This window comes from Myxine glutinosa, chromosome 4 (assembly GCF_964187855.1).
Source record: "Myxine glutinosa chromosome 4, kmMyxGlut1.1, whole genome shotgun sequence".
NCBI classification, from domain to species: Eukaryota; Metazoa; Chordata; class Myxini; order Myxiniformes; family Myxinidae; genus Myxine; species Myxine glutinosa.
The window spans coordinates 74,898,346-74,910,438 of record NC_136264.1 but is presented as its reverse complement, the minus strand read 5'-3'; the positions used below and the strand labels follow the sequence as shown (position 1 = coordinate 74,910,438).

Below are 12,093 nucleotides of genomic sequence, written 5' to 3'. Positions count from 1 at the left end.
TCCCGTCGCAGGACCCGGAAGGGTCCGTCGTACGGCGGCCTGAGTGGCCCCCGGTGTGCGTCATGACGCACAAAAACGTACTCCGCTGTGCGAAGCGCTGGGGGGACGTAGGCCTGGCGGTCACCGTGGTGGGACGTTGGCACGGGGGCAAACCGTCGGGCGGTCTCCTGGAGGTCCGTGCGCTGGCGAGCTGTGGACCAGGGACTGGTGGCGTCGGGCACGAATTCGCCCGGGACGCGTAGCGGCTGGCTGTAGACCAGCTCGGCGGTGGACGCCCGGAGGTCCTCCTTGGGGGCCGTGCGGAGGCCCAAAAGGACCCACGGTAGCCGGTCGGTCCAGCCGCCGTCGTGAAGGCCGGCCATGAGCGCGGCCTTCATGGAACGGTGGAACCGCTCACGCAACCCATTGGCTTGGGGGTGGTAGGCCGTGGTATGGTGGAGCCTGACCCCCAGGTTGCGGGCGACCGCAACCCACAGCTCGGAGGTGAACTGCGGCCCGCGGTCCGAAGAGATGTCCGCCGGTGCGCCGAAACGGGCGACCCAGGTGGCGATGAAAGCCTGCGCCACGTCGGCGGTGGTGGTGGAGACGAGGGGAACGGCCTCCGGCCACCTGGTGGTCCTGTCCACCATGGTGAGCAGGTGTGTGAAACCCCGTGATGGGGGGAGGGGGCCCACCAGGTCCACGTTGACGTGGTTGAAACGCCGTTAGGGCACGGTGAAAGGTGCCAGCGGGGCCTGGGTGTGTCGGTGGACCATGGCCTGTTGGCAGGCCGTGCAGGTGCTGGTCAAATCGCGGACATCCCGTCGAAGGCCGTGCCAGACGAATCGCGCCGACACCAGCTTCTGGGAAGCTTTCCGGCCCGGGTGGGAAAGGCCGTGGACGGAGGCGAAGATGCGGCGTTGCCAGGTAACGGGCACGATGGGGCGAGGCTGGCCTTGGGAGACGTCGCAGAGCAGGACAGTGTCCGCGAAGGGGACGTCGGCCAGGCAGAGGCCCGTGTCCACCGCCCAGAGGGCTTGCACCGTGGTATCGGTGGTCTGGTCAGCCGCCATAAGCGCGAAGTCCACGGCGAGGTGGACCGCGTTCGCGCAGGCCCGAGAAAGACCGTCGGCCACGGCGTTGTCTTTGCCGGCGACGTGCCGGATGTCCGTGGTAAAATCCGACACGGCGGAGAGGTGGCGCTGCTGGCGGGCCGACCACGGCTCCGTGACTTTGGCCATTGCGTAAACCAACGGCTTGTGGTCGACGAAAGCCGTGAAGGGTCGGCCCTCCAGGAGGTGGCGGAAATGGCAAACGGCCAGGTGTAGACCGAGGAGCTCACGGTCAAACGTGCTATATTTGAGCTCGTTCGGCCGGAGTTGCCGGCTGAAAAAAGCGAGTAGCTGCCAAACCCCGTTCACCCATTGCTCATGTACGGCGCCCACCGCGTAGTCGGAGGCATCCGTGGTGAGGGCGATGGGAGCGTTGAGCACCGGGTGAGCGAGCAGTGTTGCGTCGGCGAGGGCCCGCTTTGAGCTTGTAAATGCCGCGTCCATGGCTGCGGACCAGACGACGTCGTGTTTGGCCGGCTTGCCCTGGAGGGCTTCGTAGAGGGGCCGCATGAGCTGAGCAGCGCGGGGCACGAAGCGGTGATAGAAATTCACCATTCCGAGGAACTCCTGCAGGGCCTTGATGGAGCGGGGATGCGGAAACGCGGTGATGGCCTCGACCTTGGTAGGCAGCGGCACGGCCCCGTTCTTGGTGATGTGGTGGCCCAAAAAATCAACGGCCGTCGTGCCGAAGTGGCATTTGGCCGGGTTGACAATTAGGCCGTGCTCGCTGAGGCGCCCGAACAGTGTTCGGAGGTGGAGGAGATGCTCGGCCCGGGACGCACTGCCGACGAGGATGTCGTCCAGGTAGACGAAGAGGAACGGCAGGTCACGCAGCACGCCGTCCATCAAGTGCTGGAACGCCTGAGCCGCGTTCTTGAGGCCAAATGGCATTCGAAGGAATTCGAATAAGCCGAATGGCATGATGACAGCCGTTTTTGGGACGTCGGCCGGCCTGACAGGTACCTGGTGGTATCCCCATATCAAATCGATCTTCGAAAAAATGACCCGTCCTGCCAAACGGGCGGAGAAGTCTTGAATGTGCGGGATCGGATACCTGTCGGGGGTGGTAACGTCGTGAAGGCGGCGGTAGTCACCACATGGGTGCCAGCCGCCCCCCGGCTTCGGTACGATGTGCAGTGGCGAAGCCCACGCGCTATCGGAGCGCCGCACGATGCCGAGGTGTTCCAAAGCATCGAACTCGGCTTTGGCCACGGCGAGCTTGGCTGGGTCGAGGCGGCGGGCTCTGGCATAGACTGGCGGGCCCGTAGTTGGTATGTGGTGCTCGATACCATGTCATACCGCGACGGCCGAAAACGTCGGCCACGTGAGGGCCGGGAACTCCGCGAGCAGGCGAGCAAACTCGTTCGCCGCCGGGAGGGCGCATGCTAGCTCGGTCGGCGCGGAGCTGCTCAACGTGCATGCCAGGGAGCTGAAGGTCTCGGCGTTGACGAGGCGACGCCGTTTGACGTCAACCAGCAGCCCGTGTGCGCAGAGGAAGTCGACGCCCAGCAGAGCCATGGGCACGCTTGCGGTCACAAAAGTCCAATGAAAGCACTGGCTGCCGAAGCAGAGGGTGACGTTGCGCGGGCCGAAGGTGCGGATGGCCGATCCGTTGGCCGCCACCAAGGAGGGGCCGCAAACCGCGGACTGCCTGTCCTGATCGGAGGCGGGTATGATGCTCAGTTGGGCGCCGGTGTCACACAGGAAGAGCCGTCCAGACGCTTTGTCCCTGATAAAAAGTAAGTTGCCCGTGTGGCCGGCGCTCATGGCTGGTAATGAACGCCGGCCCGGCCGTTTCCCGACTTGCCGAAAGTGCACGGGGGTCGGCATGTCCGGGCCTTTTGTCCGAACCTGGCATGGTAGTAACACCACGCCTGGTCAGGTGTAGGCCCCGGTCGTCGTGCTGGAGGTGGTCGGCGCGGCGTAGCGGCCGCCAATTGCGCCGGCAGTTCGGCCGCCGACCGTGCCGGGTGCTCGGGCGCCACGGGCGTTGCTTCGGACGGCGGCGGACTCCAGGTCGCTGCCCCGATGTGTTGGCCTGCCGAGGAGATCTTGTTGGCTTCCCTGACGAGGGCGCGGGGATCCGTGATCTGCGTGCTTGCCAGGGTGAGGCGTACCTGGCTGGGCAGCTGACGGAGGAACAGCTCTTGAAAAAGAAAATCTGGGGTGTGCTCCCCGAGCAACGAGAGCATGTAATCCATTCGCTCGGACGGGCGCGTGTCGCCGAGCTCGGGCAGGTTGAGCAGGCGCCGTGCGCGTTCCGCCGATGAGAGGGCGAAAGCGTCGAGGAGGAGCTTCTTGATCACGCCATACTTGTCAGCGGCTGGCGGGTGCTGGAGGAGGCTGAGGGCGCGGGCCGCGGTGGCTGAGCCGAGTGCTGCTACCACATGATGGAAGCGGGTGTCGTCAGCGGTGATGCCTCGCAGGGCGAACTGGGAGTCCGCCTGGGCGAACCAAACCACCGCGTGAGCCTCCCAGAAGGTAGGCAGTTTGAGGGCAACTGCCATGTCCATGTCGGTAGGTCACCAATGAAGGAGCTGTGCTCCAACTCGAATCGAAAGAATGGACGCGACAAAAAGCTGGAATTCGTCCGAGTTTCTTTATTGCATCAAATCAACTCGGGTACTCCGAAAAGCCCGTTTATCGGGCAGCATTATATACAAGCACTCGAATATCTCATGCCGGCGCGTTTGCCCTTAAAGGGCGCGACTGGGCATGTCCGGGAGACCTGGGCGAGTCTGGACATGCCCGGGAACGGCGAGACTGTGTGTCGCCGGACGGGCCGGGCGTGCCTGGACATGCCCGGGAACGGCGAGACTGGGTGTCGCGGGACGGGCCGGGCGAGCCCGGGAAAGCCGAGTCCTGGCATGCCCGGGAAAGGCGAGACTGAGCGTCTCCAGGCGGTCTGGGCGAGCCCGGCACAGCGATCGCTCCGTGGTTGCGTCCTCGGCAGGTGTAAGGCGATTGTGTATGTTCAGCAGCAACCGCTACAAGATAATGTTTGGTGAGTAGTGCCACAGTCCTTACAGGTTCGAATCCTGACCTTTTACCCATCATTGAAGGATGATAAAATACGCGATGGAGAAAATTATTTAATTTAAATGACGATGGTGTGATAGATCGGGACAGAGCGAGGTTGTGTCATAACCACGGAAGAGCACGCACACAAAAACCACGAGCCAGGTACAGTTGGTTGCAAAATGATCTGTATTGGACAGTGCTCCGGAAGAGGAAGTACCCAAAAGTCATGTATATAATAAACTCAACAAAAGCACAGAATTATATGAGCAAATAACGTACAAGTTATTGTTGCACAGAATTATTGGTAATGGCAAAGACCATTACTAATTCAGTGGTTGACAGATGGGGTCGGGCAAATGGGTTAAGGGTGTTGTACTGGTGAACAGGTGTTTTTTTTTGTTTTTTTTTAGCTGAACAGTTTCCTTATAGTCTTATAAACAAGAATCATGCTATTAGAGGTCATAGAAGTACCCCTAATTATTGAAAAATTCAAATTTCAATTCAATTCAATATAATATTTTGCATGAAATTTGTTATAACTTTAATTTGCATCATTCTTTTGGGCTGAAATTTGGACAGGATATTCAGAATATCACTTCCTTTAAAATGATGAAGGCTTTTGTTTATAGGAGTAGCCATTGTGGATTTATTGAAGGACAACCAAGTTTTATCTGGTAATTGGCATAATTAGCTAATTAGTGAACATTTGACATAATTTCACAAAATCCTCTCATCAGGTAGTAGAGTAACACATGTATAATACATGTACCAAGTTTTGTGTGAAAAGAATGATAGGTGACATAGAAGATAGAAGTAGAAATGTGTTCTTTGTTTTTCCTTGTTTTTTATTGACGGTCTAATTTATGCAAATTATATGCATGTAATATGACAAAGAAGCGTTGAAACTGATCTGAGTTAAAGCCAAGATTATATCTTTCAAGAAAAACTGAAAATTAGATATTAACTTGACTTTGTTTTTGTGTAAAGGCCTCTCAAAGGTACCTATGTAGTTTTCTCAATTTTTCACCAGTACGACACCCTTAAACATTGGGGATGTGAGCGTTGCAGGTTTGAATCCTTTCCTTTTAGTTTACCCATCATGAAGGATTATAATTAAATAATTGATAACTAAATTATTTAATTTACATATCTCGCTGGTTGCTTGAGTGGGTTAAACACGTCTGTTGAGGCTTGCGAGTTTGAATTTCATATTTTTATGCCTCCGCTGACAAAGTCGCCGGAGGCATTATGTTTTCGGGTTGTCCGTCCGTCTGTCTGTCCGTCCGTCCGCACGGGCTAAACCTCGTTTTTCTCAGCAACCATATATCCGATTGAGACGAAACTTTCAGGGTAGGAGTAATAGTAAAATAATAATCAAGAAACAATCCTGAGTTTCCAACTTATTGCTAAACTGATAGCTCAGATGGATGCACATAATATGCACCCATAATATAAACCACGGTGCCAATGAAAAAAAATATGGACTAAAAAGTTTCTCCAAACTGTCCCTATTTCTTGATTATTATTTTTTTGTATTAGTGACTGTCCCTATTCACCCGTAAAACGGGGGTGAATAGGGACAGCCATAAAAATCCTATTTATTCCTATTTAACCCATATATGGGGTTAATAGGGACTATAAGTTGCTTTTTAAAAAAACAAGAGAACACATTCAACCCAAAATATCAACAAATCAGTATTGTTATCAATTTTCAGCGAAAAAAGTTTCCGAACTTTTTTTCAGTTTGTGTCCCTATTCACCTTGCTGTCCCTATTCACCCAATTTTACGGTACCTCCCTATACCCACCCTCCCTCCACCACCACCACCCTCAGGGGCCCGTCTCAAAAGATATTTTATCACGATTGGTTGTATAGGGGCCCTTCTTGCATTGGGGCCCCATGCAAGTTGCATGGATTGCATGATCGTAACGTCACACACACACACACACACACACACACACACACACACACACACACACACACACACACACACACACACACACTGATACCTGGTAGGTCTCCGTTCCATCTCCTTAAACCCACCCACGTGTAGACCTAGCAGCCAACAACTGCAACTTGCATACACACACAGATACACACACACACATGCGTATGCATGTGCGCACACTAATATATGCACACCCCCACGAAGGTGGATACTTTGAGATCTGCGAAGCCTCCCTTCCACCTTCTAAAACCTGCATACGGAGATGACGACCAATAATACACACCCGCTTCTCTGGGCTTTCTCACAATTACAATTTTTCTTAGTTTTGTCCTCATGTTTGTGTCCGTTTGCTGTTTTTAACCACAGCTTCCGCTTGGCATCAGGAAGTGAATGCCAGTTCAAGGGCGGTAGTTACTCGAGCGATTGAGTGGAGAGATTGTGGCTGCTGGATGCGGACGAGAGGGGTCGTTCTCCTTTGGACAGTTGGCACTGCTACAAGCGAGTTGCAGGGCAGCTGCTGCCTGCTTGCTTTACACATTTCGTCCATTTCGCTGTTGTGCATATTATTGCCGCATGGTAAGTCAAATGGCCTCTCTCCCTCCGTGCCATCTGCTTAGTTCCTGTTTTGTCTCTGTGTTTGTTCCACACTCGTGTCGTTTTTCATGGCAAGAGCTGAATTGTTTTTTTCTTTGTATGGCAGTTCTGGTTGATGGCAGAAGATGCAGTGTAATCGAAATCTTTTCGGCAGTCACGGGTAGGCACATACGCCCGACGATACATACCGCGTACCACACGTACACATATTTTATTACATCTAGTGTGGCAGCTTTTGAAAGTCATTCATTAATGTTTACAATTTAAGACCTGGTAGTATTAAAATCACATCACTGAAATGTGACCACTTTGTTCAACTCTTGTGTGCTTGCAACCAAATACAGTAAGTAACCTGAAACATAGTCCCGAGCTTCATTTGCACTGTACTGTTCGTTCATGCACCATGCTCGATACAAAGTGTCAAACGATTAAGCACTCCAACGCTATTCGATAGGACACCCAGTTTAACGTCCATCCAATGGACTGTGCGCACTTTGATGAATCACCCTGCCCGTACAACACCGGGATGACACTTTATAGCTGGCTCAGGATTTTAACCCAGGCTAGACAACGAAGAGGTGATTGTACGTACCTCGAGGCCATCCTGCCAGTATGTGTATATACAGTGGGGAGAACAAGTATTTGATACACTGCCGATTTTGCAGGTTTTCCCACTTACAAAGCACGTCAAGGTCTGTAATTTTTTATCATAGGTACACTTCAACTGTGGAAGACGGAATCTAAAACAAAAATCCTGAAAATCACATTGTATGATTTTTAAGTAATTAATTTGCATTTTATTGCATGAAATAAGTATTTGATACATCAGAAAAACAGAACTTAATATTTGGTACAGAAACCTTTGTTTGCAATTACAGAGATCAGACGTTTCCTGTAGTTCTTAACCAGGTTTGCACACACTGCAGCAGGGATTTTGGCCCACTCCTCCATACAGATCTTCACCAGATCCTTCAGGTTTCGGGGCTGTCGCTGCGCAACACAGACTTTCAGCTCCCTCCAAAGATTTTCTATTGGGTTCAGGTCTGGAGACTGGCTAGGCCACTCCAGGACCTTGAGATGCTTCGTACGGAGCCACTCCTTAGTTGCCCTGGCTGTGTGTTTCGGGTCGTTGTCATGCTGGAAGACCCAGCCACGCCCCATCTTCAATGCTCTTATTGAGGGAAGGAGATTGTTGGCCAAGATCTCGCGATACATGGCCCCATCCATCCTCCCCTCAATACGGTGCAGTCGTCCTGTCCCCTTTGCAGAAAAGCATCCCCAAAGAATGATGTTTCCACCTCCATGCTTCACGGTTGGGATGGTGTTCTTGGGGTTGTACTCATCCTTCCTCTTCCTCCAAACACGGCGAGTGGAGTTTAAACCAAAAAGCTCTATTTTGGTCTCATCAGACCACATGACCTTCTCCCATTCCTCCTCTGGATCATCCAGATGGTCATTGGCAAACTTCAGACGGGCCTGGACATGCGCTGGCTTGAGCAGAGGGACCTTGCATGCGCTGCAGGATTTTAATCCATGACGGCGTAGTGTGTTACTTATGGTTTTCTTTGATACTGTGGTCCCAGCTCTCTTCAGGTCATTGACCAGGTCCTGCCGTGTAGTTCTGGGCTGATCCCTCACCTTTCTCATGATCATTGAGGCTCCACGAGGTGAGATCTTGCATGGAGCCCCAGACCGAGGGAGATTGACTGTCATCTTGAACTTCTTCCATTTTCTAATAATTGCGCCAACAGTTGTTGCCTTCTCACCAAGCTGCTTGCCTATTGTCCTGTAGCCCATCCCAGCCTTGTGCAAGTCTACAAATTTGTCCCTGATGTCCTTAGACAGCTCTCTGGTCTTGCCCATTGTGGAGAGGTTGGAGTCTGATTGATTGAGTGTGGACAGGTCTGGAGACGGCTTTGCGGTCGGTCTTTGCGGTCTTTGTGGTCGGAGACGGTCTGGAGACGTCTTTTATGCAGATAACGAGTTCAAACAGGTGCAGTTAATACAGGTAATGAGTGGAGAATGGGAGGGCTTCTTAAAGAAAAAACTAACAGGTCTGTGAGAGCCGGAATTCTTACTGGTTGGTAGGTGATCAAATACTTATTTCATGCAATAAAATGCAAATTAATTACTTAAAAATCATACAATGTGATTTTCAGGATTTTTGTTTTAGATTCCGTCTTCCACAGTTGAAGTGTACCTATGATAAAAATTACAGACCTTTACGTGCTTTGTAAGTGGGAAAACCTGCAAAATCGGCAGTGTATCAAATACTTGTTCTCCCCACTGTATATATATACACACACACAAACACACACACAGTGGGGTGAAAAAGTACGAGTTCTCTGAAATAAATGCCAATCTTACTGAAATCACGATTTCAAACAAAGATTTGCCATATTATTGAAGATGTGCATCCATATTCTTTAATTTATTATGGTAATTATTGACTGACTTTGTCTAAACAGAATAAACTAGAATGGCTCTTGGAAGAGAGCATACAGTGCATTCAGAAAGTATTCAGACCCCTTCACTTTTTTCACATTTTGTTATGTTGCAGCCTTATGCTGAAATCGTTTAAATTCATTTTTTCCCTCATCAATCTACACTCAATACCCCAAAATGACAAAGAGAAAACAGGATTTTAGAAAGTTTTGCAAATTTATTAAAAAGAAAAAACTGAAACATCACATTGACATAAGTATTCAGACCCTTTGCTATGACACTTGAAATTTAGCTCAGGTGCCTCCCATTTCTCTTGATCATCTTTGAGATGTTTCTGCCCCTTGATTGGAGTCCACCTGTGGTAAATTCAATTGATTGGACATGATTTGGAAAGGCACACACCTGTCTATATAAGGTCTCACAGCTGACGATGCATATCGGAGCAGAAACCAAGCCATGAGGTCGAAGGAACTGCCGGCAGAGCTCAGAGACAGGATTGTGTCGAGGCACAGATCTGGGGAAGCCCACAAAAAAATCTCTGCTGCATTGAAGGTTCCCAAGAGCACAGTGGCCTCCATAATTCTTAAATGGAAGAAGTTTGGAACAACCAGGACTCCGTTTCGAGTTTGGAACAACCGAAAGCTGGCCGCCCGTCCAAACTGAGCAATCGGGGGAGAAGGGCCTTGGTAAGAGAGGTGACCAAGAACCCGATGGTCACTCTGGCTGAGCTCCAGAGTCCTGTGTGGAGATGGGAGAAACTTCCAGAAGAACAACCATCACTGCAACACTCCACCGATCTGGGCTTTATGGCAGAGTGGCCAGACGGAAGCCAAACAGTTCAATCTTGGTTTCATCAGACCACAGAATCTTGTTTCTCACACTCTGAGAGTCCTTTAGGTGCTTTTTTGCAAACTCCAAGTGGGCTTTCATGTGTCTTTCAATGAGGAGAGGCTTCCGTCTGGCCACTCTGCCATAAAGCCCAGATTGTTTTCTGGAACTGGGACATTGAGACTTTTGCAGATATGCCAGTGGATTACGCTACATACTTTGTTGTGCCTTTGGGTATACAGGTGCTCTGACACAAGTGTTTTACATCCTGATAGGTGGTGACTCGTACTTTCTGTTTCTACCATGCAGAACCTACACTTGTCCCATTGACTCAGTCCCACCATTTTCATGAAGTAGTGTAGCCTTTGGTGTAGGGTCCTTGGTCTTGGGCATTTATAATGTTACGTTTGTGGGGGGTAGGCATTACCTTAGTCCAGGTAGAATTGCATAGGTAGTGTGCTCCGACTGTCGTGAATAAGAAGAAACCACATGTATCATAAGTATGGATGCGGTAGACCGTATGTCGTGCAAGCGTGTATCTTCGTTCCCATCATGAGGGGTGCGGTTATGTTAATTAGTTAGGGATTATGGGTAATGAATCCCCTGTATGTAATGGCCTCTGTTATATTTCCTCTGTTCCTTGTGACATCAGGAGTACACACACATAGCCAGGAAATCACGCATTTACCACACTTTTACCACAATAAAAGCGACCGGAACTGGGATATTCAACTACCGCTGGCACTGCCAGCTGCGACATCGCCACATCGAGCAGGCTGGGCCATGGGGCCACGCCCCGAAGAGCAGTGATTGGTCCGGGATTGATTGGCGCAAGGACGGCTAAGATGGGACTATGGGATTGGTGGAGCAGGCACAGATGACATCAGAGCCTGGAGTACAAAGGAGTTGGAGGGCGGACATTTGATCTCTTGGGTCCGGACTTTGATAGAGAATGGTCAAGGCTCTTGACTTCCTCACTTTTTCTGGCTTTAGTGGTGAACGGTCATGATTTCATATCTCGCTCTGCTTCGTGTTTTCATGGCGAGCAGTCGGAGTTCATAGTGCTCCTGCGCGAGGGGAATTCATTGACGATCACGTGAACATTTTGTTGTGCTCTGTTTGCGTGGGGTTCGGATTGAAGGCACGGCCGCATTTCTTTTCCTTGCAACGTTCGTGTTGGTGAACGAGAACGTGAGGACGAGCACGGCTGGAGCGACCGAGCAGGCGCGGCCTGTTCGCCTCGCGCATGGAGCCAGGAGTGAACGGACCGCGCAGCGAGGCCTAGTTCCCACCCATAAGCAGTGCAGCCTGCGGTTTCCCGCGAAGGACGTAGAGGCCTGTGACGAACCGGGACAATTCCTGACGAGGTTCAAGAGCAGCTCCGAGCTAAGTGCCCACCAAAATAACACATTTATTCTCGTTATTTTATATTTCCCTTTGTCTGTATTCGGGTCTGTATGGGGACAATAATGATTCTTTCTCCATCCCAGTTGAGCTGACCTCTTCTTAGCCATTCCAAAGAGCCTTCTTTGTTTATTCCCAATCTGTCCAACTCTTTTTTTTTTAATACAATCCTGCTATGTCATCATTTTCCCAGTTGTCGCTGTATATCTGCTGATATTTTGTTTCATTTTTTTCTTCTTCTTTTTTGCTATTGTTGGGGTTGTACTCGTTGTTTAGGTTTCTTGTGTGACATCTTCGATTCGCACCTGTCTTTGTAATTTTTTTGCTAGGTGGGTTAGGGATACTTCTGGTTTGTTGTCTTCGTGTTTGCTTACAAATTCGATTCAGTAGTCTTGCACTTTTTACATATTCGGCCAATCCTCCAGTTGTCATTCAGTGCACTTAGTTGACCTAGATCAGGCTGCTACATCCTTCTCATCTCAGCAGGTGCATTCTCGGGATGCATTGATTTTTGGAAAACGTTTTGTGGATGGTAAGGAGTTTTCTTGTTTTGATATCCAGTTTATTGCTTTCTGGGAGTGGCCAGTTTATTATTCCACAGCTGTACTTTGATCAATGGCTTTGAATTTTTTTCCTTGGATAAAGTTATGTTTTCTGGATCAGCCTCGTTTTATGCTGGTATTCTTTGGTAATTGTTTTGCGCATTTGTTTGTGACATATTTGGTGGCCCTCTTCTTCCCCAATATATTTGTGTGATGCTTC

The 12,093-nt window shown here is 50.5% G+C and overlaps 1 protein-coding gene across 1 annotated transcript in view; it reads left to right on the top strand.

The window, feature by feature from the left end:
* Positions 1-4,061: 4,061 nt before the first annotated feature.
* The window catches only part of LOC137424803 (three prime repair exonuclease 2), a 48,179-nt gene continuing 40,147 nt past the window's right edge, over positions 4,062-12,093 (top strand). Inside the window, exons 1-2 of the mRNA XM_078775234.1 lie at positions 4,062-4,095; positions 6,489-6,636. Of these exons, the coding sequence (XP_078631360.1) occupies positions 4,062-4,095; positions 6,489-6,636 (182 nt within the window). The remainder of the gene's footprint in view (positions 4,096-6,488; positions 6,637-12,093) is intronic.